The 27,001-nt window shown below is 40.8% G+C and overlaps 2 protein-coding genes and 2 non-coding genes across 4 annotated transcripts; 3 read left to right on the forward strand and 1 right to left on the reverse strand.

The window, feature by feature from the left end:
• The first annotated feature begins 1,002 nt into the window (after positions 1-1,002).
• Positions 1,003-14,565, forward strand: LOC119728174. Its single transcript, XM_038200262.1, has 13 exons — positions 1,003-1,092; positions 3,365-3,550; positions 4,261-4,445; positions 5,052-5,201; positions 6,021-6,119; positions 6,748-6,884; positions 7,093-7,198; positions 7,986-8,231; positions 8,921-9,045; positions 10,112-10,359; positions 11,252-11,620; positions 12,105-12,210; positions 12,728-14,565. The coding sequence occupies exons 2-13, from the start codon at positions 3,433-3,435 to the stop codon at positions 13,338-13,340; spliced, it is 2,502 nt and encodes an 833-aa protein (XP_038056190.1). The 5' UTR covers positions 1,003-1,092; positions 3,365-3,432; the 3' UTR covers positions 13,341-14,565.
• A 615-nt stretch (positions 14,566-15,180) lies between these two features.
• On the reverse strand, positions 15,181-15,252 carry Trnaa-ugc. The gene has a single exon. It is a non-coding gene; the product is annotated as a tRNA-Ala (tRNA).
• A 250-nt stretch (positions 15,253-15,502) lies between these two features.
• On the forward strand, positions 15,503-26,484 carry LOC119727682 (F-box/WD repeat-containing protein 7-like). The gene is made up of 12 exons (XM_038199683.1): positions 15,503-15,567; positions 18,186-18,356; positions 18,795-19,427; positions 19,959-20,062; positions 20,670-20,838; positions 21,532-21,666; positions 22,130-22,390; positions 22,579-22,692; positions 23,456-23,637; positions 23,860-24,085; positions 24,838-25,048; positions 25,455-26,484. Exons 2-12 carry the CDS (start codon positions 18,252-18,254, stop codon positions 25,727-25,729), a joined length of 2,415 nt encoding a protein of 804 aa, XP_038055611.1. The 5' UTR covers positions 15,503-15,567; positions 18,186-18,251; the 3' UTR covers positions 25,730-26,484.
• Positions 15,992-16,065, forward strand: Trnai-uau. Its single transcript has one exon. It is a non-coding gene; the product is annotated as a tRNA-Ile (tRNA).
• Positions 26,485-27,001: the final 517 nt, after the last annotated feature.

Raw genomic sequence — 27,001 nt, forward strand, 5'->3', positions numbered from 1 at the left:
AGCACTTTTTGCAAGGTTTGGCGAACCAAAGATAGAGGGTGCAGTGCTCTAAGTAATCATGTGATGTAGTTCACTGATACATGTAATCTAAAATAAAACATGGATATATTGGATTAAATATTGATACAAAAAAGTTTGTATATCACCAGTTGGATTTCAAAGACAGTCTTACCCAGTTGCCTTAATATTATGGATCTTCAAATGGTTTAAAACTGATTTCAATTGGTTTGAAAGATTTCCAGACAAATTAAAGGCAAGTGGAAATATATGTCTAACTTCTGTTTCCTTCTTTTCGCTCTGTCATATACCAGGACTATTTTTGTACCACTACTTTTCATCTTTCTCTATATACAACATATAAACGGACTAAATTAAATATTCTTCCAACTTGAAACTGATGAGCAGTTGTCACATTATTAAGATTCTCCTCTACGAAAAATCTGTTGTGTACAGCGCTAGCTCTCTAGAGGCCATGACTTTTGGTGAGAAAACACTCTAGAATATAATTTGTTTAAGTTTTATTTAACTTTTTCTGTTTAAGATTGGAATTGCACAGATTCGTGAACTATATCAATACTTGACGATTGTTTCGAAATGAACTAGCTAAGGATTTGTCTTTTCACATTTAGGGGTTGCAGTGCCCCCCCCCCCCCCCCCCCCCTCCCCGATTGCTGCCTTGCCGAATGAATTTCTACAAAGTACAATATTGTATAAATGTTAAAACACAAAAATCAGTCTATCTGGAAATAATATTAAAAACAAAATAAAAACAAGGTGTTCTGCAGTTCTTTCCTTTGAATAAAACTCCTCTTTTTTTTGCGTGTAAAGTTTTTTCCCCCATTCGATCCGACCCCTGGTGCATGATAGTCTATGTAATAGACGCTCGTTGAAGACGAGCGTCTATCACATGCGTGCAGATTCGTACGGCTTGCTCCGTAGAACGGGTGATACTCAGACTAGGTGCATGATGCGACAGCGCAGAATGCACCGCGCCGATGAACGGTCATAGCGCCCTCAACAGTCTGCAAATAGTGTGTCAAACTCGATTGTTTTCCTTTCGCGCATTCATGAAGTTAAATCTTTTTGGAGCAGGTATTTGTCTTACTTACTTACTTACTTACTTACTTACGGTTTAATGGGTAATTTATTTAGGCATATCCTTTGTGACCCCATGGCCTATATTTGTTCTCTTCCAATGTGAGTCGATCTCCTTCGCCCATTTGTGTGGTTTTTGTATTGCTGCGCTGTGGAGAAATTCTCCATGGCTGTACTGTACTGCGCAGCAATACCGAGGCCACACAAGTGGGGCTAGCAGGCTAGCAGTAGCACAGTTCTCATTCACTACTTGCTGTGGGAGAGCATTCCATACATTGATCAGTTGATGATTTGTTGGCAATGTTTGTTGACCTATGAAGACCACAGTTGACCGGGACACTAGTATGGTGGTGTTCCCTAACGTGGCGCACTTCGACGTTTACTCGACTTTCCTCGTGTAGTGTTGCCAAACCTCTTTGGTGACAAACCTCAAATTCATGCAGTGAAATACTGGTACTTTGACCTTATTAATGCTCGCTATTTAACCTCTGTGAACAATTTCGGTTTCATGAAATTTAATCCGAAATTCAAAAACGGTGGCGTCCGGAAAGTGGGCACAAATTGGTGGAGTGTTCCCTAACGTGACGCACTTGAATAAATCTCGGAAAATTCCAAATTGACATTTAAGAATTCCTGTAAAGTTGATAGATTCTGATAAACCATTATTATCTCTACTTACATACCCAACCAAAAGTTTGTCAGAATTTTTTTTCCATATTTTTCGGGGCATTTTCAAAGGGTTCACTTTGCACTTCAAAATAAAATATGAAAATCAGGCCAAAATGAATTTTTCCTCTAACTTTGTAACGGGTAAATAAACTCGCGATTTATGAACGGGAGTGTTAAGAACTTGATCAAATTTCCCTTTCTGTGAAATTTCAGTTAAAACTTTTGCTCTAGCTAGGCGCTACAGGCGAAGAATCAAAGTGCGCCACGTTGGGGGCCGCGCCACGTTAGGGTACATCAACAATATTACTGACCGTGGCCGCTACTCCTAGAACTATGAGGCTCCACGTAGTGGAGCCTCATAGATCAAGAAGCCCGCAAAATTGCCTGCAGCACAAAACACTAATAAAGTACAAAAACGTCCATCAAAATGCAGACATTTCACACAGAACCGCTGCACAGTTTGCCCCTATACTCCGTACTTTATCTCTTGACATACTCACGTATCATGCGCAGAACTAACATAGGTGGATTCTGTCGGTTTTTAGGCCGAAATGATGAAAATATGCCCTTTCCGCACTGAGCCAACCGAACACTTGAAACGTGCACGCATATGATCGAGCGATGATTTTCGGTTCGCTCGGAGCGCGCCGCGGGGGGTACGGTACATGCACTTGTACGCATGCACATACTATCATTTCGCCTGTACCGTACCCCCCGCGGCGCGCTCCGAGCGAATCGGAAATCATCGCTCGATCATATGCGTGCACGTTTCAAGTGTTCGGTTGGCTCAGTGCGGAAAGGGCATATTTTCATCATTTTGGCCTAAACACCGACAGAATCCACCTATGTTAGTTCCGCCCATGATACGTGAGTATGTCAAGAGGTAAAGTACGGAGTATAGGGGCAAACTGTGCAGCGGTTCTGTGTGAAATGTCTGCATTTTGATGGACGTTTTTGTACTTTATTAGTGTTTTGTGCTGCAGACAATTTTGCGGGCTTCTACATCTATGAGGCTCCGCTCACGCGGAGCCTCATAGTTCTAGGAGTAAAGAGGCGTGAAATGAAATAGGGTAGAAAGAAAAGGTAGTCACTAATCGACTGATGGCGTGGCGCCCAACATTTTCAACACGTACAAACTGACATGACACAGCACAGGAATCCAACTTGGGCTAGAAATTGAAATAAAATATTTGAATTTGGACTTGTCTTTGGTTACAACTTTCGCAACCTCCAAAGCACTCATACACAGTATTGAGAGTCCCAAATTTTCGGACTACCTCCAAAGTGGTGTCGGGATAAATTCTTGGGAAAACTAGAGTGCTGTATTCTAATGCCACTGTTATTCTTACCTCTATTAAATTAATGTTTGAATTTGTAACTAACATATTGTGGAAACAAATGTTTATATGAATGAATTAATGATCATTCACTGCAGTTAAGTTTAGAAAATGGAATTTGAGACCGAGAGTGAGAAGCATTTAAAATTCTTAGAAAATATTTCAAAGCTCCCACTTTCTTTTTGGACGTCACTTGTTTCCTGACCCACGATCTGTGACTGGCTTTTCAAGTTTGTTACTTTTTTTGCGGTCTTGTCATACAGGTGATAACATGTGCTCGTAAAGCAGTATGCTATAACATCCTGGTTCTGTGATAGTCAACGCGGACGTCATGGCTTCCATCTATGATGAGCAGCGAGGTCGTCTGTGCACGGTCTGCTACCATCAATTCTCATGTCATGGGAACGCTGTGCCCAGAATATTGATGTGTGGACACAGCTTCTGCACTGGTAATGTATAACATCCAAGTTGTGTCTATGTTATAGCATGGGGCTACGAGCTCCGTGCACAAGTACCCCATCAACGACCAGAAAAGGAGAGTTGGGGGTGACCTAGACTGGTTCCCCATCCATCCACTGCGTATTTCGAATGTATCCAAACTTATTGGAGACGGGGATTAGTCTCGAAGACCATCGCAAGTTGAATTGAAACGTATTCGCTCCGACGACGCCTGACGCTCACGCGAAGACGCGCTGGCTAATAGCTTTTGCACATTCAGGAAGTCGTGCGTACTTCACGCCCGAAGCAATACAGTACGTGCACGCTGCGTATCCAATCCACGGAGCTCTCAAAAGCGGTAAAAAACACGCCCTCTTTTGTTGGCGCATGGAGCCCATAGCTCCATGGTTATATAGTCATAGTTGAGTTGGGGCTTTCCCAACTTAATTGGTGTATTTGCTATAGTTGGGATGTAACATCTTGAAGTTGTGATAGATGTACATGTACCGGTACATTGCATGTGGCTAGGACATAGTTGCTGATGACATCACTAATTTGGCACTGCCTCAACATAATTACTGTGATTGTTGGAGGATTTGGAAAGAAAGATTGAGGATGCATCCTAGTCAACAGGTCTTCGGCAGTAAGGGTTCAAAAATGCAATTGATGATGGCATCGGTAGTGTTTAATCAACCTTTCTGCTGCCGTTTCATTTTTCCAGGCTGTCTGAGTAGACTGCTTGGCCAGCTAGCCCATGGCCACATCCGATGCCCCACCTGCAAAGGCGACACCCTGGTACCAGGTCTCTCCAATGACATCAACAAGCTCTCCAAGAACTTTGGAGTCCTCGAAATCTTGGAGAGCATGGAGGATGGATCAAGGGGGGCTAATGGTGCAGCTATTCCAGTGAGTCTTGACGAACAGTCAAAGTTATTTTGATTTTTATATGATGCAGAAGTAACTAAGCCTGTGGCTTCCATGAACAAACACTCAGTGGTCACAAAGAGAAAGTTGGCAGGCACCACTGAAAGGGACTCTTAAAGTGGTTAAACGTATCCACTTATCTGACATGCTTGCATGTGCTATGGCAGTTGGCTGGGCTTCATCGATTGGTGTACTATAAGGCCAAAAAAAAAAAGTTTCTGGTATGGAGCTTGCCCAAAAAGTGGTGCGGCGACGCGGCTTTTTTTTTTTTTTACCTGACTTTTTTGCTTCAAATGTCGGCTGATGACTGCAAATGGTGCCCGACTAAACTTAGTGCAAATATATGGGAGTCCAGAGAGGCCACATAAAGCTTATTCTCAACCATAACCCAATCTAAAAACACGTTAAAATTGTGCAGCAGCAGGATTCCAGTCAAACCAGTGAGTTTGGCGGTTTTGAGACATCATCTTTCATTGAAAAAAAATCTTTTTCATTTTGCCGACGCGCATGGCTACGGCGACGCGCGCGCATACCAGAAACCGGAGACTTTTTTGATTTGGCCTAACGTAGATCCTTTTTTTGGTGCAGTTCCCACTTTGCAGTGATCATGATGACGAACCCATGAAAGTCTTCTGCATTCAGGACGATCATCTGATATGCATCTACTGCCAGGTGTACGGTGCGCATCAGGGGCACCAGTGTCAGCTGGTAACCATCTTAGCTGAAGAGAGTCGCAAGGTTTGAAAAAAAAAAATTGTTGGGATGTTTCAAAGACATCAACAAAATAATAGAGATATTGTCAACTTAGGACGCTTTGGTATTTTGTCTGTACACGGTTCTTGGGTTCACAGATTTGAATCGCTAATAAGCCTCAGATAGGCTGTGCTTCGGAATCAGATGCCCAAGTACCCAACCGTTGATGTCACGAACTGGTTCCAGATTGGGGGATCGGGGCATAACCAACTTTACAAGTTACTTAGTAACGACTCAGAAATAAAAAAAAAAGGGTTTTGAAGTCATTTGTGGGGAATTTTAAAAATGAAAACCAGGCTACATGGGAAAACCAAACATATTTCATGTTTGTGAAGCTCACAAAAGTTGCAGCTTACACCGTGAAGCTATAAGCTTACTGCATACACTTGTATCTTGCTGTAGCGACGCACCGATGTGGTAGTACTATTGTGCAAACTTATAAACAATCTGTACAGCTACAACACTACAACACGGCTGAACACTCCACTATTTTGCAAGAGGGATGTTTCGAAAAGCATGAAGTGAATTTGTTGAACAAAATTATTTGATTTTTTTTCCCGAAAAGGTATTTATGAATGGGAATAAATATGTGCTCCGTCGGTATTTATCACTCTGTTTAAGACCGCTTAGAGTCTGGGTGCTGATAATTACCCTCGCCTCCGGCTCGGGTAATTATCAGCACCCAGACTCTAAGTGGTCTTAAACAGAGTAATAAAAACCTCCGGAGCACACATTTATTCCCTTATTTAATTGGATCAGTTGAAATGCATAACAAATAAACTTTATTTGTTGACTTTTTGACAGACCATCAGATCCTACATAGAGCGTCTCAGCATCCAGAAGGACAGCATGGTTGCTGTCAGCCAAGCAGTCAATGACGCAACAGGAGCTGTGCAGATTAAGGTAGGGACCAACAGGTACCAGACTGAGGTACCCAAACATGTACTCATCCATTAGCTTTTAGAATTCTATAAAAAAAAAAAGTCCATTGGGAAAAATTGAGGTCTTATTCCAAAGTCACACTGAACGAAATTCCAAAGATTAAAATTTAATGGATGAAAAGTTCATTGTTTGACTGTTTGAGCGATTGACTGATCGACTTTTGCAGTCATTACGTCTTCCTTTTTTTATGTCTATGGTTCTCATATTTCTTGGGCTCTGAAGTAGGATTAGTTAGTTGGCGAAAAAGAGATATCTATAAATATTTTACAAATAAATTGCCATAGCTTTTCAAGTGACACATAGCCTGACTGCTTGAATTTGATATTCAGTTTTCCCCATAAATTATTTTTTGTTAGTGGTTTCAGACAGAGTCAGTGGTAATAAAAACGACTTTTTTTTTAAAGACAGATTATCTGGACAATAGCTGGCACAATGCTTGCGCCATTGAAGGGGCCATCCGTGAGTGTTCTGTGATAGCTAGCGGGCTTGGTCTGCTCTTTATGACTAGAAGTTTTGGGCTTTCTTGTTCATGCAGGTTTTTGCTACTGAAATACGTATTCTGAAGTTTTGTCTCCCATTTGTGTTGCAGGAGAACAGGCTGATGTATGAGATGACCCAGCATTTTGAGTTGCTGCGACGTAAGCTGTATCAGCGTGAGAACCAGGTCAAAATTATGCTGCAAAATAGAACATCAGCCAAAGTCATGCTGCTGGATAAACAAAAAAGGTAAGGTTATGAGCATTGTCATTTATTGTTTTGTGTGCGATGCATATCTAGGCCTATTTTAATTTACAGTGCAGTGCAGTTGTTTGCCCGCCTTTGAGTTATTTGCAATTAATGTTAAAAGAGATGACTTGGGTTTTGGTGCCGATTAATTCTAAATTATTTTTCAACCTTGTTACAATGATTTTTTTTAATAATTGTTTGCCCACAGGAAACTACGTGAGTTGATCAGCAAGGTAGACCAGCTGAGCACTTCATGTCAATCTGTGCTGACCGGCCCTGACTATGAGCTAGTCCAACAAAAGACAAAGCTGGAGGTATGTAATATATTGAGATGGGGGGGGGGGGGGCGCTCGCGTGCTTTGCACGTCATGTCACGTACGAATATTCAAAACTGCGCGATGCCTGTACGATGCCTCGTTTTTCGCTAAAAAAAACCCCTGTATCTGCGGTTGTAAAGGGACGAAAGGGGTACGTACCTTTAATACAAATTTTTGCTAAATAATGCAACGTCCAAACCTTATGTTTGAAAGCATTGATTCTTCAAAAACACAACTTTCAACATTTTAAAGATGGCATCGGCGCGTAAAACGGATAAACTGCAGCCTAATTATAATGTGCCGTATTTTGACACATTTAAATTACACAATTTTAGGGGTTGAGATCGCGCAAGGCATGATGGGAAACAGCATGGCGCAGCAAGATCTCGTACCCATGGGAAGGAGGTTGCACTGGGAGAGACATTCAAACACATGGCTGACGACACCTGATGTTCATGCAAAGACACTTTCTTTCCCTTCTGTTGTTCTCCTTTTTTTCCTTTGAAAAGGAGGAAGCCTAATTTTTAAATTAAAAAGTAATATATAGTAGTGGATATTACAAAAATCATGAGTTTTGTAAGAAATGAGAAGAGTCATGTAAGAAATACTTATAATCTGCAATGTTTTTGCAAATTCTGTTGCCAACTCCGCTATGAATATACGCCCTTGTGGCAGCCCATACAAAAGAAAAGAAAGGTCTATTAAAGAAAGGTCTATAATTTCAGCTCTTCAGGCTTAGCCCATGTGAATCTGAGAAATTCCCATTTTTTGGTTCAATTTTTAGAATGATTTCCAGAGTCTGTCGTCCTCCATCGAGGACCGTGATCTCCGTCCATGCACTAGGGATGATCTGCACTGTCACCTAGACCCGTCCATGGTAGTCCAGGTCTCCGGCCATGGCATGCTAGTCAAGGAACCAGTCTATAGACCACTATCTACAGATTTCGTCGCCACTCAGTCGGCTGCTAGTACATCAACTGCGAGTAGGCCAACTAGGCAGGACGCGGACGTCCAGGAATTTTTGACATTGGTTTGTTTAGCTCCCAGATGTTTTACTTAAAACTCAATGGTTCTTGAGTCTGGAGTGCTGAATGGTAACACAATAGCAACTGATTAAAATACACGTTCTAATGAAAAGAATTTTTCATAGGCTTGGCTGACACGCGGATTGCGGTATGGACCATGATATATAAGATAATACCACATTGTTGTTGCCATGAATCGACCAATCAGGATCGAGGATTCCAGTTTTCTTGTAGAGAAATTATTTTTTTAACCTATAGCAGTTGTTAGGTACTGTGCAATACGTTGCTTTATAATTCCATTTTTCGTTACCATGCTTCTGTGTGAATAAGCCCTTAGGTCTAAATTTATATTTGTATCCATTATTGCTCCGTCCTTCGGATGGGACGTTAAACCGTAGATCCCTTTTGTTGTGTAATGCATGTTAAAGAACCCAGTAACACTTATCGCTAAGAGAAGGGGTTTGCCCTTGTGTTTGTGGCAGTGGCTGCAATATGCGCCGCAGCACCTTGTGTACCCTTTATAAACGTGCTTCGTAATGGGTCTCATATTTCTCATGTACTTCATTTACCTGTCTCGACATAATTCCCAGCGCCTTGAGTACCTAATTGTCGGTAGATACATGTACCTGCGTTATATAAGACTTCAGTATTTTTATTATTATTAAAAAAGAAAAGCATGTGTTTGCCCATGCAGGGTGCTACTGCTGTGGTTGAGTCTGTTGGATCAGGGGGTGATGCAGACAGATGGGAGGGGGACGGTGAGCCCCAATGGCTAGCAGAACTGCCACCAGGAATGGAAGTCACTGACCGCAATAACAGGTACCTATAAATCACTTGTTTTTTTTCTTATGCTAAATTCAATAGTCTGTGTTGCCTTTCATTGACGTGATTTCATGCTGAGTCTCACCCAAGTAAACTTGTGAATTTTTTTTTGCAAGTCCTTTGGCAAAACAGAGTGTACAGTATAAATGAAATTAAATCAGTGTTCAAGTCCATATCAATGTGTGGGGAAATTTCTCCTGATGGGAACTCATTCGGCTATATAATAATTACGGCGGCTAATATGGCGCTTTACACCAAAGGTCTCAAAGCGCTTCACAATTAGTACCCTTATGCATCAGGCCATGAGATTTGTTTTTGCAGCAGCTCGAAATCGATTTCAATTCAAAAGATGTCACGCACTGAACCAGCGAATAATAGCAACCACACATGCGCATGTGTCGTATCAACGCTTGCATGCACCCATTCACGGATTCGCCCAGTTACAAACCATGAATGGAAATTTCCAAAAATGCTCCACTTGATTCATCTTTGGAATGACCTTCTTTTACTGTTTTCTTTAAAGTGATAGCACGCCAGAAGGAATGACTTCAGAGGGAGTATTGTGCCATTGCTTTTTAATACAAATTTGGTTAGTTTTTGGATAGCTGCAAATGATCTACTCTACCTTTAACCACACAAGTCAAAAAGTTTTCTCATCATCCCCTGAAAATTGCTCCCATCGTTTGATATATTTGAATTTTAAAAAACGCCATACGGATGTTCAGTTGATGATTGAATATTCAACTATTCAGTATATTTGGCATAGCCTTATCAGCAAGTTTTGAAATGGCTCCCTATTCCCTTAAAGGGAATGTACAACATTTGCTTTTGCTGTAATTTTCAGAAATATATATGGATTTGGAGGATTAGTATGTTATAGCAAATATTGTTAAACTGACTTGTTTCACGTTTTGGGCTTGTATATGCTGGAAAAACCAAGAAAACCAATCATGTTCTTGTAGTCTGGTTCCCTGACCCTACTTAAGATGAAATGGAGAAACGTTTTTTGATGTTTGCAAATGTTGTATATTCCCTTTAAAAATATAAAGTCTTATCCTTGTAGGCAGCAGAGCAGTCAGTCTGACGTGATAGTCATATATGACGACATGGACCTAGAAACTGCAGCAAGCAGCAGCAATAGTAACAACCTACCAGCAGCAGCAGCAGCCACAGCCACAGCAGCAGCCTGCCAGGCAAACACTCAGCACACCCACCATGGGGCAGCAGGATCCCCCTCCAGGCAAAGCCACACAATGGGAAACCTGACCCAGAAACGACCTCGCAAAAAATTGAGTGCAGGCCAGTTCCTAGGTACGTCTGTCTTTTGTCTAACTGCAATGGGAGACTTTAGAGACGCTTGGTGGCAGCACATCCGCAGGGCCTTTTCTATTGTTTGTGTCATTTTGAAAGATGCGCACACAAGTGTAGCAAACATGTTATTTTTTTGTACTCCGTGTTACGTAATTATTGTAATTAATCTCCCATTGGTCATATTTCATGTGATTGAGGGCAGTGCAACAATGTCATATCCTGTGTACAAACAATAGAACAATGTCATTTATGAATGCAGTTTAGTAACCTTACTTCAGTCTAAATATTGATGAATTGAATTGTATAGCAATGAGTAAAATATTTCAATAAGCTTGGTTTCATGTCTGATTATACCCCGAAATTGCGTCGTTAAAACGCCCTCATTATTAAAAATATTCCTTGTTGTGTACATGGTGAAACCATCTCGCGTGGAAGTTGTGCACTCTTAAAAGTATTTTCTTGCTTCGATACGTGTTCACAAAATATATTGCACAATGTTCATCTCATAATATGGAATTTTGCGTTGGGGTGATGTTCATCTCCTCATGAATTGCATGAACACAGACAGTTTGTGAATTACTTCTTGTTATGGGACTAGAGTGACAACAGGCTATAGACAGCTTCTCATAAGATCTTCACACTAGTTATTATCCCACAAGCTTTCTCGTTCATCTGCTACAGTGAAAACTGGAATGACTAAAGATCCGTAAAGGCCTTTTTTGTCAAGGGGCATACAATGAATGCATACATGAGCAACCAACCTTGGTAGGCTAAATGTAGGCTCGGTGCGCGAACAAGAGAGGGCACTTTTTTACCACTTTCATGAGCTCGACAGACGGAACACTCTCCAAGTAATTTGTGATTGATATCTTTTTGTGAATCTTTTCATTAGGGAGACTCTGTGCCCCTGATCAAGCACAAGAATACCCAGACACAAACCAGGACGTTAGCAGCTCCTCGGACGAGGATGACTGCCCTGACCTGAGCGTAAGCGAACTCAGCGACATGGAGTTAGAGCGCCCTCTTCGCTCGGCGTGGGCCAATCGCGGAGGTTGGTCCACCACGGTCGTTGGCACCGGCACCCTTCCAGCCAGTCGTGATGACACGACCAGTGTTCTGGTGGAGGGTGCGTCTGGGAGTGTGGTTGGGGATGTGCCATCAGGGGTGGGTACTGCCGATGCAGATGGTGACGATGTTGCGCTGGAGGAGGGAGAAGAAGCAGCCATAGTGGTTCATAGTGGTGGTGATAGAGTTCAAACAGGTGTGTGCATTTGTAATCTGGATCCCATGCACCAACATCAGATTACACTTTGAGTCTCTAACCCAAACCCTGCTGAATCCAACAAGATCCAACTATGTCACATACCCGATGGAGCCTGTTGGATTGAGCAGTTAACCCCTTGTGTACATTCCTCATGCAAAATGTTGGATTCAGCAGGCAACTGAACCGCATTATAACATATTGTTGGACTCCGTTGGATTCAGCAGACAACTGAAAATGAGGCACAGTGGATTGAACAGGAAAGTCCGGTTGGACTCTGTTGGATTTAGCAGGGTAGTCCTGAGGAAGTACTAGGGGTTTAGGCTAATGTGTATTATACACAGTGCGTACACATGCAACCATGCGGATGGGGTTGAGTGGGTACTAAAAATCTTTCTTTTGGATTACGGTCAGACAAAGACGGGCTTTCCATCTTTGTTTCTGCCATTATCATAATCTGTATTTTATTTCTTCCCGTATCCAGGAGAAGTTGAGGAGAGGAGGGATGAAGGCAATTCGTGGGAGGTCAGTGCATCCTTGTCCCCACGCCGAGGACGTCGACAGGGTCACTCATCCTCTCAACACCAAAGGTAGGCATGCTGATGGACGTGGGAAATATTGGCGCATTGACTGCCATCTACTTGTTTTCCGTAACATTTTCCTGATGTTTCTTAGTCAGGGATCCCCAGTCATGGAAAGAAGCCTGGACAATCCTAAGATGTCAAAACTGCATAGGCATTGGTTACAGCATGCCCTTATTTTGTCCTGGAAAGTCATGGATTTTTATTTGAATATCTTTGTGGGAACCCTGATTTGTGGAAGGAAGCTTCTCAAAATTTGAAATCTCTTGATACCATTAGAATCCTCGCAGATCCTGCAAAATCCTCCTGAAAGTTTTGATGGATTTCGTTGGGTTGAGGCAGGCTTTCTGTTATAGAACTTGATGCTCCTTGAAATTTAAGAACATAGAATGTGACATTTATTTCTTGCACCATGGGGGCTTTTGGATGGTTCAGGGAATGTTCTAGCAAGGATGCCTTGTAGAGTTTGAAGAGTTTTTGTTTTGCTAATGTAGTTAGTAATTACATATTTTTGTGATCCAATCAGATTTAAGGGTAGCCTGAAGTGCTCCGTGTTTAACTGCACCAGTACCAACTGCAGCTTCTATGTCCGCTGCAAGAACTGCGGGCGCCTCTTCTGCCAGAAGTGCGTCAACACCTCCATCAGCGCCCGGCGCTGCTACAAGCGCCCCCGCGGCCACAGCTTCATATACATCCCGGTGAATCCGGACAATGCCTCGGCTGTTTTAAACAACAACCAGGTGCTCCAGCGCCTCCACCACTTAATGCACTACGGCAACATACAGCGCGGCGGCTGCCTGCGCCAGCATGACCGCCAGCCTCGATCCAGACTTGGCTTGGCAGAATTGCGGACGCTGGCAGTGTCTGACTCCTGGCACTGCATTCACTGCTGGATGGAGAACTGGCAACAGAGCGGCAGCCGACAGTGTGTGAGTTGTGGGCAGGTTAACGAGAGTCCACAGGAGGTTGATCATGAGATAGAGTTGATGACATTCCCACCATCACCAGAGGACAGTGTACCATCATCCTCAGGTGCGGTTGATAGAGCACAAGAGGCCGAGGCTCGACAGGAAAATCCCACTTCTGCCACCGCAAACCAGGAGGCTGAGATTACACAAGAGAATTTGGATTTGGTTTAGATTCACTTGTTTACATTGAAGTGGATCATGAGACGAGGTTGATGACGTTCCCTTCTTCCCCAGATGATAGTGTGTTATCATCCTCAGGTCCTCAATTTACAATTCTCTTATTTGTTTATAAACATATTTTTTGTTTATTTTAAAGTAATATTAGTATATGTTTAAAAGTTTATCAAGCAATGTCATTCCAAACATATGAAGAATTATGGCAGTATTTATGTAACGTTATCATACTAAGCAAAGTTAAAATATGCAATGCTTAACTTGTTCACTTTGAATACATTCTTTAAAAAAAGAGAGATATGGAGGATTAAGAGAAAAAACAAGCCAGGGTATCTATGATTTTGCAGAATTCAAAACTAATTTTATACTTTAATTTATGAATTGGGCATTTCTTGTTTAAGATATACTTTATATTTTGTCTCCTGTTTACTTTGTGTTCAATTTTGATAATTCTTTCGAAAAATTAGGATGTTCACATTTTTCATGTGTTTTTTTAAACACTAGCAGTTTTCAACAGTCTATACTTAAACTTCATTGGAAGGTAATTTGCAATTTCTGTGCAGTACAATATTTGGATGGGGAGTATTTTGAACGTGTTGACATTTGGTTCGATTTAGTCATCCCACTTAGTATTTTATCAGAAAATGTTAATTGACATTTATAGACAACTTTTTGTGGTGTCTGTGGCAAAGATTGGACAGAATATTCTGAAAAAGCTAAAAATGGAACTGTGTCACCCTTTGGTCTGTTAAATATATTGTACACTTTTGGTTTAGTACACTTATTGTTCATGACTCCATTAATAAGTGTCTTTACTTGCACCTTATTTATAATAGAAATGTTTGAATATTTTATTCAAACAATAATGGCAGCATTTTGATATATCTTTTGATTCACATTAACTTTCTGCTGAACTGGTATTTGTTGTTAAAAACTGCTTGACGCTGATATTGCACATTACAGAATTGCACAAAATAACATGTAGAAGTATTATTTTCTATTTAAACTCTGTAGTAAAGTATAAAAAGCAATGAAAAATATCTAGTATTTATTTACAGAAAATTTAATTGTGAGACTAATTGTTTCTTCTATGTACTCACTTATTCTGTTAATTTTTGTGAAAAAAAATTCTGCACCCATTGTATTGTGAAATGTCAAATATGTGAAATCCCTGCATGAAAAATAAATATTGTGCCAGTTGGCATTTATATATGAACTGGAATATCATTGAAAAGGTTATATATTTTTTTGTTCCCAAGAAAAGTAGAGGCAGGCTTGTTCGCAGCACCCAGACAAAAATTGTATCACTATCAGGTTATGGATGATGGAAACGTGACTAGGTTTAATTTTATAGAAAGCAATTACCTAGAACTTTTGGACCTGTTGTTTCAAAGATGACAATTGCATAAAACAAACATAATTCCAGAATTTAGATAAGGAAGTTTTGATCTTTTCTAAAAGCAGAAAATATCAGCAAAATGGTAATTTCCGTCCATGCAAAAAATGTTTGCCATGAGAATGTTTGGTGGACTGAAAATGAAAATAAGTGGAACCATAATGCTGTCTCTTGGCCTCAGTATGATTATGAGAAAAAAAAACCTTTTTCATGTAATTTTGTTCAAAGAATATTTTTTAAAAAATTATAATGAAAGGTGATCATAATTATTCGTTGCAACAAATTTCCTTGAGATTTTTTTGGCAATTTGTGGGATATGGTTTGGCATAGAAAAGATTAAATAAATGTGAAATATGATGAAAATATCGAAGTGGAGTGTAAAAAGAGACATTACAATTGGGGAATGAAAAAGACAACAATTTGGAGGAAAACAAAAATTCCTGGAGATGCGGGGGATCGAACCCCGGGCCTTGCGCATGCAAAGCGCACGCTCTACCACTGAGCTACATCCCCGATGCTAGTGACAGAAGAAATAATAATTTATATAGAAAATATAACAAGTTGTTAGTACATCCTCGTTCAGCCATTGTTCAAAAACTTACCAAAAGACAGTTATTATTTAAAGTATGATTAAAATTAATTTCAATAATAAAATAAAATGTATTGCTTATTTATTTATTTGATTTCAATGACTACTGTTTTGAATAGCTAGTAAGGAAAAAAAGGTTGATTACAAAGTGTATGTCTAGAGCATGACGTCATAGAGCCGTATCGAAAAATGGCGACCGATTCGTGATGGATTGTACGGCCGGGTGGCGAAAAAAAGAGGTGAAATTTCATATTTAAACACCTTATTAGTAGAAGAAGTTATGAAAAGAATTCCGTTAATACTTCATTTGCTAACAGTGAAACATTTTGTTGAGTACAGATGCCTTCTTGTTTTCTTTGATAGTTGTATTATGGTTAGTGAGTTAGGTCACGTCACTCGTGAAATGACTGGCGTTGCGTGCCGAATCAGCCCATGCAATGCCACTCATGACGTGCATGACAATGGGGAGTTGCATTGCATGGTCATTTTTGGAGCCTGCTGGAGGGTCAAGAATACTCGCTTCCAGGGTTAAATATACACGATCATCGTCAGATCGTTCATGTTATCCCTATCTTCGCCCCATAGAAAATTTATCAGTGCAAATGAACAAATGAATTATTAATATAGATATTATCAATTTGGTTCCTCCAGAATTAATCAATTGGGGATATAGCTCAGTTGCGTAGAGCGTGTGACTTATAATCACAAGGCCCAGGGTTCGAGTCCCTGTATCTCCACAATTTTCTTTTCCTTTTTATCATGTTTGTCTTTGCCTGTCTTTTTCATCCCACAAATTGCTATTTCTCTTTTTACACAGATAATGACTTAGCTAACTTTTTTCCCATGTTTCCTCATATTTCAAGTAGCTGCCATGGCTGCCTCAGCTAGTAAAACTAAAACTAAAAGAGTAGTCTGAGTAACTAGGACTCTACGGATTGCTTTTTTAACATTTTGACATGGTCGGGTGATAGTAGTCCCAGATTGATGGCCTTATTGCGGTCACAAATAATTTTTTTTACCATTTTCACTCGATGCCCCAATCAAAATCGTCAGATTTCACCCCTAAAACGGTCTTCAAACTGCCTTATGCGCCCCTGTAGCATAGCTGCCAACTATTATGATTTTTTCGTAATTATTACGAATTGTTTGTTAAATTACGAAAATACGATTTGCCATTAAAACATTACGAATTTCCCATTTTCTCCCTAACAAAAAAAAAAATACTTTACTTAAAGTATCGTTTTTGACCGTAAACTTCTGGCGAAATGTTGTGATAATGGATGGACTGGTGACAAGTCTTATAAGCAATGCGGTCAAGCACCTGATAGACATCAATGCAGTGTGCGCAGTGGAGTATTTGAGGACCAGACTAAAAATATTTTTCAATGGTGTGCCATTTGTGTAAATCTCGTGGATGTGTGGTGGGGTGTGTGTACTGCATGTGTGAGTACTTTTCAATGACGATCGTGAGCACATTTGGTCGCTTATTGCCGGGATGAGACCCATCAGTGCAAGATTTTAATCATGGAATTTAATAAGAGTATGGTTGGAATAATTGGTAATAGAGTTTGAGTTTATCACAACGTCCAGAAAAGATAAATCAGCATGCGTTTGCAAGGTATGTTGACAGGGTATTTCTATTGCATACGGTGGCCCTAAATCATTGTGTGTAAAAACACGATACGAACTCGAAACTCAACATCGATAGCATGCATCTCAAAAAAAAAAATGCGCACGTTATTATTGTTATTATTTATTTGACTTCAACAAACATACACAGACAGTAAAACAAAATGAAACAATTTTTTTTTTTTTTTTTTTTTTTAATTATCTTTTGGCCTACAGTACATTATTATTCACAACAAGAATGGTATGCACATGTAAACCATGTACCTGTACTCGATGTTGGTAAAGCTGGTACATACACTTTTGATAATAGGAGCAGTTGAAAATGACCGCGCGGGTTGATTACTAATTGGGATTTTGAAAAGTTGGCAGCTATGCTGTAGGCTTCAGTGGGAAGTGAAAATACAAATGGTGGTGGATAGGTTTACATACCTTTGGGAAGAAAAGAGAGATTTCACCTTCAATTCGGGAAACATCCTTGTCACAAACGCCTTGTTTGAGGCTGCCATTTTGGATTCAGGAAAAGCAGACTTGTGCATAGCTCTGGCTACACTGTTTCCTGGCAAGCATCAGACGACCAATAGGGCCATCGATCTCGGACTACTATCGCCCGACCATGTCCAAATGTTAAAACGCGATCCGTAGAGTCCTAGTTACTCAGACTAGTAAAAGGGGGAGTATTCAACTATTTAATGAAGCTGGCAATAGGCTAGACCTGAAACGTGGCATGTAAACATCGCCACGTGTTAACAACGCCACATTCTGTTGTCATTTTGAAACTAGCGAAATCGTCCCTCCATGACACAAACTGAACATTGTTTACCGTGGATAATTACTTACATGTAGACCTGTGAACTTACCTCGTAAACTACCTAAACGAGTTAAACTTGGCTTGTAAAGCTTGTAAACTACAACACGCTTGTAAACTACGCCACGTTGTGGTATCATTTTGAAACTAGGGAAATCGTCCCTCCATGACAAAAACTTAACATTATTTTACCGTGTGGTAAGTACTCACATATGAAGCTTTCTTGAATCTGCTTTTACGCCAATTCAACGAAATTTGAGGGAAAATAGTGCCCCAGATCTTGACGTCCTGCAACCTCCTGACTGACTTTGGTCAAGTTGACACACGCGCAGTAGTGGAATGCACCCAAGATTGTGAAATGATGCTATACTGTAGAGTAAAACTCTAAAAAACAAAAGTAACATTACCTGACCTGTGTTCTAGACATGCAGATGAACTTCAGTCAAGAAGTGCAGTCATAAGTGAGCAAGCACAGGCCGCCTTCCAGCCATGTCCGGTCGGCGGGTAGACATCAATACAGCCCGGGTGGAGGAGTTGGCCACCTTGCTGGGTGTGGGCAAGGCACGCGCTGAAGCCATTGTGGAGAGAAGACAGGTAAGGCAAACAGGCTCTTCAACAGTCCTACCTGCATCGAGAACTGCTTAGTAGGCCTAGAAAACAAAATACTGTGTTTCCAGTAATAGGACTGACCCATAGAGTATGGGTGTACTTTATTGTTTTTATTGTTAACATACATTTCAACGCGTTGGAATATCTTCAATTAAAATAAACATGAAAAAATTATATGAAGAAATTAAAAGAACATTTTCAAAATGGTGAGTGTTTGGACTATTACAAATTTAAACTGTAAGTTTTCAGTGATGGCTGTCCACTTTTGTGACTTGAATGATGGACACAAAGCGGTCCCACCAAAGATTTTCCCATTACGAGTAATTATTCTGTTTGTAAGGTAGCTTATTTCAAATGACAGTGCAACTTTAGCAATCTCACACAGTGCACAAGTTGATGTCTTGGTATCTGTTTCTCCTCAAGAACATCAACGGCTTCAACAGCATTCTGGACCTGACCACGGTACCTGGCATCGGCAATGGCGTGGTGGACCAGAACAGCAACGCACTCACCTGCGGTGCGTACATCAGCCACTCCCCACCCTCCTCCTCATTGCATCCTCATCGGCACGCCCCTGCATCCAGCGCCAGCCCCCCGGCAGGCACCAGGGCCGGTCCCAGCGGACACAGGGCAAGCACTAGCGGACTCAAACAGGGTACCGGAAACTCGCGACCCAGTTCCAGCGGACTCAAACTCGGTAGACTGAGACCAAGCACCGCTGCTTTTGGAGCCGGCGTGCGGAGATCGGCCGGAAAGGCGGCAGCCTCCAAAGGCAGGACTAGCACCCTTAGGTCTATCTTGAGCACGTCTAAGACTGGCACCAGCCGAACTCAGAACAGACATGCCAAGCTTGGCAGAAGAGCTTCGGCCACGCTGCAGCGATTCTCCACTTCTCCCTCCACGTGTAGAGCAACAAGGAGGAATAAATCGTTACCAGACGTTCAGGAGGATAGTGATCTTAGGTCCAGGGTATCATTACGAGACTTGAGCTGTCGGGCTTCCACCTCATCAGCATCGTCAGCTGCTTCACCAGAACCAAATCAAGGGCCCAAATCGGTAAGTACATGACTGCATGAACAGTCAACATAAGCAGGCTACAGGTTCTGTAGTCAGGGATTGGTCATTTTGTCATCCAGTTAAAGGCACTGGGAATGAGACCATGTGAAGTTAGGACTGGTATCAAATACCCTGTGAAATTTTTCCTGCTTGAAATGGTATCATTTATAAAAAAAAATGGAGGTGGTTACAGAATAGGGTGCCTACTAGCATATTTTCTATGTGCATTAGCAACAGAATCCAGTTATGAAATTTTGCATATGTTTTCTCAAAATGTGTAGTATTAGTAGCCTAGCCACTGCGTAAAGGTTTGTGAAATTGGCTGCACGTATAATAATGAGCAATCACTATAATTACGAGTTTCTAATTTGTTTTTAAAGAAGGTTAGCATCATTTTCAAGTAAGGTTGTGATTCTTCAATTCTGCCATCTGCATGAAACTAAATATATAAACGTGCTATTGTAAACACACCTTACTCTCCTGAAACCTGTTGCAAAAAAATGCAGATTTTTTTGTTATTTTGCCCTGTAGTGCATCAAGCGCAAGTCGTCCTCTGCAGCTGATGAGAAGAGCCCGAAAGGAAACGCCTCCCCAACCAAGAAGCTGTGTAGAACTCATGATGCTCTCAGCCATAGGTACACGTGTTGCTAAAATCATCAGCCTAACCTTAACGATTCCTATATGTTTCCAAATAGGCAAATTCAAAATTATACACTGCGCAGTTAACCAGAATGCAAAAGTTTGGACATCATTGCCTTTTTACAGTAATGATTTCTGTGCTCAAGACCAAAAGGTTAAAATAGAAGTTTGACATGCATCAACTCATTTACCCATATTAATTTGGCCAGATTTTGCATCTTAAGCATATGACAGATGAGATTTAATTGTGCTAGGTCTGTGTTTAAGATTGTTTAAAATTCTAATATCAGTATCTTCGAATCTACTGAATCATTTGATATCATGCAAATAAACCCAGTTATTACATTGTCGCCTGTTACAGAATCTTAACAAAATGTAGCACAAATTGATCAGTTGCAATATTATCCAAGTATTTGGCCCCGTTACTATTCCTTTTTTCTATGGTCACTGTTTATTTATATTTTATGGTCTTAATCTCTCCACTTCTATGGTCACTCAGTTTCTAGGAGATTTGACTCAAAACTGTCATTCGATGGATTGGAAATGATTTAACAGAAATGTACTTGATCACAGCATTGACTGTTGTATTCTTTTCCTTGTCAGGCATTTACCCACCACCACCTCCATCCTGCCAGGCAGCAGTAGTCCCCACAAATTCAACTCGTCCCGAGTGGCTCAGTACCAACAAGACAATCTGGAGGCACCTAGGAGACGTCTGTCCTCTAGACTACAGCTGCCCTCCAACCTCAATGAATGGCTGAAAACCTTCCAGGTTAGTTCAAGAATTGCTTTACCCTATTTTGGAGATAATCAAGTTGAAAGGTTTTGTGCTGCCATTTCCAGATTAAAAATCACATAAGGTTGAAATTTTGACTGATTAAATTAATATTGTGCATTTTTATGTCAAAATATTACTTACTTGTGAAAATTATTTCAATTTTAATGCTAACATCCTTTTACCAGGGACTTCCCAAGCCTTAAACGTACATTTATTAAAGCGGCATGTTAAATCCGTATGTCCTTTTGCCGGGAACAAAATTGGCTTTTGCGTACCTACTTGAATGGGACGTTAGGGCACTTCGAACATTTGTTGTTACATTGTAATTACACGCTTACGACCTTTCGCTGGGCACAAATAATGAAAAACCTCCTTCCGTCCTTTGTTTACTGTTAATTACATCAGAATGACATAGCCCCTTGAGACAATATGTATATCAAATGAAAGATATTTCAAAGCTCTATCGATTACCAAAAAAAATCAGAATTTGACCTTTTGACCCATTTTTCACCCTTACGACCTTCTTCCAGGCACCCAATGATATTTTGTATCGAACAAATCAACTATAAATGTATTCCAGTAGCACCTTATAGATTGCTAAATATTTCTTATGTAGTATAGGGAACATATTTTGATTGTTTTTAGAACACTCACATAATTCAATTCTCAATGATTATCGTTTGGCAGAATTGGAATGTACCAGAGCAGAGACTGGCCCTAGATGAGCTGATCAACCACTGTGAGCCCACGCTAGTCAGGCATGTCATGTCCATCATTGAACCTCAATTCCAAAGGGATTTCATCTCACTACTACCTCGAGAGGTAAGACTGTCTTGACAATTGTATAAAAAAACACTCAGCCCTGTGAATTTTGAATATTTCTACAACCAAAAGTCCTAGATTCAATCGAGCAATTCCAGCGTGGTATGGAATGTCCCTGACAGAGTTTTTAGGAGCTCAGTAAATAAACCTGCAAATGTGTTCTTCAAATCTTATGCGTCCATCATTTTTATAATATTCAGTCTTAAGGTACCTTCTGGTTTTATTTTGTACATGGAAAAAATGTAGGCTTTTGTATTGTGCTAACACTATGGGCAACAATATTCACAATATGTTTTCAAAGTAAATAGCATACTGCATTTTTATTATCTCAATTTAAACTCATGGGGTCTCTTCATGATTTTTGGAAAGAGATTGTTTCAGTCGGTAAAAGACGGCAACATTTTGACGGCAAGGTTTGCAGTTTTTGCAGATAATTTCTCTCATGTTTGGTCTTTTCTCACAGCTTGCTCTATATGTGCTATCATTTCTTGAACCTCGCGACCTCCTACGAGCTGCCCAGACTTGCCACTACTGGAGAATCCTCTGCGAAGATAACCTCCTCTGGAAAGAGAAGTGCCGGGAGGCTGGCATTGATGAAGTCAATGGCAAGCAGACCCGGCGCCGTTCCAATTCCGGAGTGCCCCGCAGCCCTTGGAAGAGTATGTACCTGAGGCAGCACCAAATCGAGTACAACTGGAGGTTTGCAGACATCAAACAACCAAAGGTGAGAAAGACGATTACCTCCTCTGGAAAAAGAAGTGCTGCAGGGCTGGTGTTGATGAAGTCAATGGAAAGTAGACCCAGCGCCGTTCCAATTCCAGAGCGCCCTACTCTGAATTCAATTCAGAAGTATGATTCATTCTTAATGTAGTTATGTGCCAAAAACTTAATATTTATTTTCTGATTTTGCAGGTATTGAAGGGTCACGATGATCATGTGATCACCTGTTTACAGTTCAACGGTCAACGAATCGTCAGTGGTTCGGATGACAACACACTCAAAGTATGGTCAGCAACTACGGGCAAGGTACAGAAAGATATTTCAGCTAATGATTCACTTGAAGGATTAAGATTATGGCAGTCGGGATCCAGAATAATTCAAACAAAAGCAAAACCAGCTTTTTGTTATGGATTTATAGTAGAGTCCCCTAATGTGTGGCGCACTTCAACGTTTCCTTTGACTTTCCTCATGCAGTGTTGCCAAACCTCTTTGTTGACAAGCTTTAAATACATTTAGTTTACTGCCAGTACCATTACCTTGATAGTGCTTGCTGTTAAACCGTTGTTGATAATTTTAGAATTTTGACATTTAGTTTGAAACTCAAAAATGGTAGCATCCGGAAATTGGGCACAAAATTGATAGAGTATTTCCTTACGTATCACGAATCTATGAATCTTGGAAAATGCCTATGTGAACATTTAAGAATTTTTTTAAAGTTGAAAATGCTGATAAACCATTATTATCTCCACTCACATATCCAACTACATGGTTGTCAGGAAATTATTTTCCTATTTTAGGGCATCACTGCGCTCTTTAAAATAAGCAAAGTTTGTCTCTTAACTTTGTAACAGGTAGTTTAGCTCATAGTTTACGAACAGCAATGTTTAGAGCTTGACGAAAATTCACTCACTGTAAAAATATTGAGGTAAATCTTTGCCCTAGCGAGGCACTTGTGGAGAAAATCAAAGTACTCCACATTAGGGGCTGTACCGTGTTAGGGGACATCCACAATCTGCGAAAATGTACATAAGCAGTTGATGAAAGTTGATTCCTTTGTCTTGCCTTGCAGTGTCTGAGAACTCTCGTCGGTCACACCGGCGGCGTCTGGTCATCTCAGATGTCCAACAACATCATCATCAGCGGCTCAACAGATCGGACGCTCAAAGTGTGGAATGCAGATACTGGTCAGTGTATACACACACTGTATGGGCACACGTCGACGGTTAGATGCATGCATCTCCACGGTAGCAAGTGAGTGTCAACAATAGAAAATTGTGAATTTTGCAAAGCCATACATATATGTGTTTACGAACAGTGGCAAGAAGTTTAGGTCATTAGTAATTTTGCTTCTTTCAAACGAAAAAAAATATCAAATGATCCTATCAATCACTTGTAACCTCTCTTTCAGTGCCTAGTTTTTTGCAAGGGTTGATATGTTGCCTTTGACATTTTGCACCATCTCCGTCCCCCTAGGGTCGTTAGTGGTTCCAGGGACGCAACCCTCCGAGTTTGGGACATAGAGACCGGTCAGTGCCTGCATGTTCTCATGGGTCACGTGGCTGCAGTCCGCTGCGTCCAGTACGACGGCAGGCGAGTGGTCAGCGGTGCCTATGACTACACTGTCAAAGTCTGGAACCCTGACAACGAGGAATGCTTGCACACATTGCAAGGGCACACAAACAGGGTCTATTCACTGCAGGTAAGGAGCCAGACTGCACAGTGTCATTTGTTCAAAATTTATATCTTAGAACTGAACTGCTAAGTTTCCAGAGTGCTAACAAGCGTTGTATGGTATCAGCATCAATGGAATCAAATGCTGACATCACCCAAGCGTACTTTGGAGGAATACATTTTCTACTTACAGGGCGAATGAAATATAACTTTTCTGATGCAATCCTTGAAAGCGTACCTTTGTGTCCCATTTAACTTTATTGTTCAATATTTATTTAGCCAATTGAAGGATGTGTTGGTGCTTTGTGGGTTCTTATGCTTTTGTCAGTTTCTGTATCCATGAGAAAAATTGTGATGACATTCAAGAAAGAAATGTCAGTGTTAAATCCGCTTCAGCACCAAATGTTGCTGGATTTTTGGCTGCAGTAATTTCAATGAGCAAGCTTTATAGTCGGGTTTCTGATGAGCAAATTTTGGGTTCACACCTTGAACAGAAAACTCCTAAACAGATAAGTGTGTGCCTTAAAATGACATTACAGACATCAGTTGTCAGGAAAACATCTGAATTTTTTAAGTTTAAAACTTGCACTTTACAGAACTTTTAACCAGAAAAGGATGTCTCATAGCGTTCATACATTTCAGGAGACTGGAAAATTATCCAAAAAAAATGTTTTAGTGTAAACTTCATTTCAAGGTCCCTTTAAAAGCTCATACTTTGTTCACAGTCTTCCTGATTTTGAAAATCAACTGAAAATATCCAATTTGCTCCTTTCCCCTCAGTTTGATGGTGTTCACATTGTGAGCGGTTCCCTGGACACCTCCATCCGTGTCTGGGATGCAGAGACGGGGGAATGCAAGCACACCTTGATGGGGCACCAGTCGCTGACCAGCGGTATGGAACTCAAGGATAACATCCTAGTCTCTGGCAACGCTGACTCCACGGTCAAAATTTGGGACATCACCAGCGGCCAGTGTCTACAGACACTACAAGGTGAGAGCAAGGGTCAATACTAACTCCACTCAAAATCCAAAGAAGAATGTTCAAAACCTAACCTTTTTCAAGAAAACAGTGAAAAACCATGCACTGCTGTTTGATCACGAAATATAATTCCATCAATAGTACCCTTTAATTTCCAAAAACCAGTCAATTGTTTGATAGGATGGAAATCGACTGCAAGCCAGATGGAATAATTTCACAGGATGTTTAGTACCAGTGCGATCTTTAATCCAAGCAAACTTTTTGAAGATAATTTGGTAGGTTACTTTCGGGACAAATGCAAATAATCATGTATGCCTTTAACGTAACATTGAAGGGTTTGGGATGAAGCAGAGCAAGGATTAACCATTCAAATATGTATGTGCTTCATTTAACCCTGATTTTTGTATTTTTTTCACAGGACCAAACAAACACCAAAGTGCAGTCACCTGTCTACAGTTCAGCAAGAAGTTTGTCATCACTAGCTCAGACGACGGTACAGTCAAGCTCTGGGATCTTCACACGGGGGAGTTCATCCGCAACCTGGTCACCCTGGAGAGTGGAGGTAGCGGAGGCGTGGTGTGGCGCGTCCGGGCCAACCAGACCAAGCTAGTGTGTGCTGTGGGCAGCCGCAACGGCACGGAGGACACTAAACTACTGGTGCTAGACTTTGACGTGGACACCCAGAAACTATGACAGGCGTCGGAGAGGCGATAACTGCTGACTTTAGAACTTGTAACTGATAGAGCTGGATTTGCTTAGCACTGACAAAATGGGGCTAAGCGTGAACAGATTACCAGCTCAAAAAACTATGTGTAACTGATACAGCTGGGGTCAGATTACCAGCTCAGAAACTGAGAATTGATACTGCTTGATTCAGATTGACTAAGCACTGGCCAATTGTTGCTAAGCGAGAAATGATTACCTGCTCAAGAACTGATAACTAATACAGCTTGGGTCAGATTGCAAAGTCGTCAGTGTTGCTTAGCGGTCAGTGTTGCTAAGCGGTCAGTGTTGCTAAGCGAGAATGGATATCCAGCTCAAGAACTGATAACTGATACAGCTTGGGTCAGATTCACTTAGCACTGACAAAATGTCGCTAAGCGAGAATGGGTTACCAACCAAAGTGCGCTGTTGATGTACATTGCTCTGACTAGTTCTCTGAATTAATTTGCTGAATGCTGATCAACGCTGATTAAGAGAAGGAACTGCTGAACTCAACGCGCTGTAACTGCCTGGCTTGTGAATACAAAGTGATCAACATGGTCGCCATTGTCGCTTCTAACCTCATATTGAGGCATCTGATTGGTTGATGCACATCATATTGAGGCATCTGATTGGTTGATGCACATCCACCCTGCCACCATGCATCATTGTCATGCTTATTTCTTTGTAAAGATCTGCACAGTGCGATTCATTCTGATACTCTATGACTGAACGTCTAGTACCCGTACCCAGACCTACGTGTATGAATCCAGGTAGTGTGGTAAAAGTAACAGTTGGCAGCTTTTATGAAACGTGGGCTGATGATTCATTAAAATGATTTTAAAAAAAAGCTGCACTACTTTGTTTTGGACACTTTGGTAACTCATACAAGATGACAGAAAACTCCTGTTTATTGGTAATCGTACAAACTCTACTTACAGTATTTATAAGCATATGGGTGTTTGTTACTTGATGGCAAACTTAATGAAAAGGTATTAATGAAAAATGCTAACATATTAACACTTAAAATTTTTGGTTGGATGTTTTTAAGTCCAAAATCTAACACCATTCTCTGGATGAATTATGCACTTCTTTTGTTTTTGGATACCCGAACCTTGTCATATTTTCATTCAATTGGTTCTCAATATTGCCTTCAAGTCTCCAAACCAGTCATTCAGTTTTCATCATGAGCTGTGTCCTTGATTAATGATGAACGTTTTTAATTTTTTAAAAATTATTCCATGCAAAGATCACTCTATGTAG

The sequence above is a fragment of the Patiria miniata genome, unplaced genomic scaffold (genome assembly GCF_015706575.1).
Source record: "Patiria miniata isolate m_02_andy unplaced genomic scaffold, ASM1570657v1 HiC_scaffold_20, whole genome shotgun sequence".
Lineage (NCBI taxonomy): Eukaryota > Metazoa > Echinodermata > Asteroidea > Valvatida > Asterinidae > Patiria > Patiria miniata.

Bases quoted from the DNA above. Each gene is read 5' to 3' on its own strand.
- LOC119728174 (XM_038200262.1), top strand. From the start codon at position 3,433: ATGGCTTCCATCTATGATGAGCAGCGAGGTCGTCTGTGCACGGTCTGC. The intron at 5,202-6,020 runs GTTTGAAAAAAA...ACTTTTTGACAG, and splicing joins TAGCTGAAGAGAGTCGCAAG to ACCATCAGATCCTACATAGA. The intron at 8,232-8,920 runs GTTTGTTTAGCT...TTGCCCATGCAG, and splicing joins TCCAGGAATTTTTGACATTG to GGTGCTACTGCTGTGGTTGA.
- LOC119727682 (XM_038199683.1), top strand. From the start codon at position 18,252: ATGTCCGGTCGGCGGGTAGACATCAATACAGCCCGGGTGGAGGAGTTG. The intron at 19,428-19,958 runs GTAAGTACATGA...TTTGCCCTGTAG, and splicing joins CAAATCAAGGGCCCAAATCG to TGCATCAAGCGCAAGTCGTC. The intron at 22,693-23,455 runs GTACAGAAAGAT...CTTGCCTTGCAG, and splicing joins GGTCAGCAACTACGGGCAAG to TGTCTGAGAACTCTCGTCGG.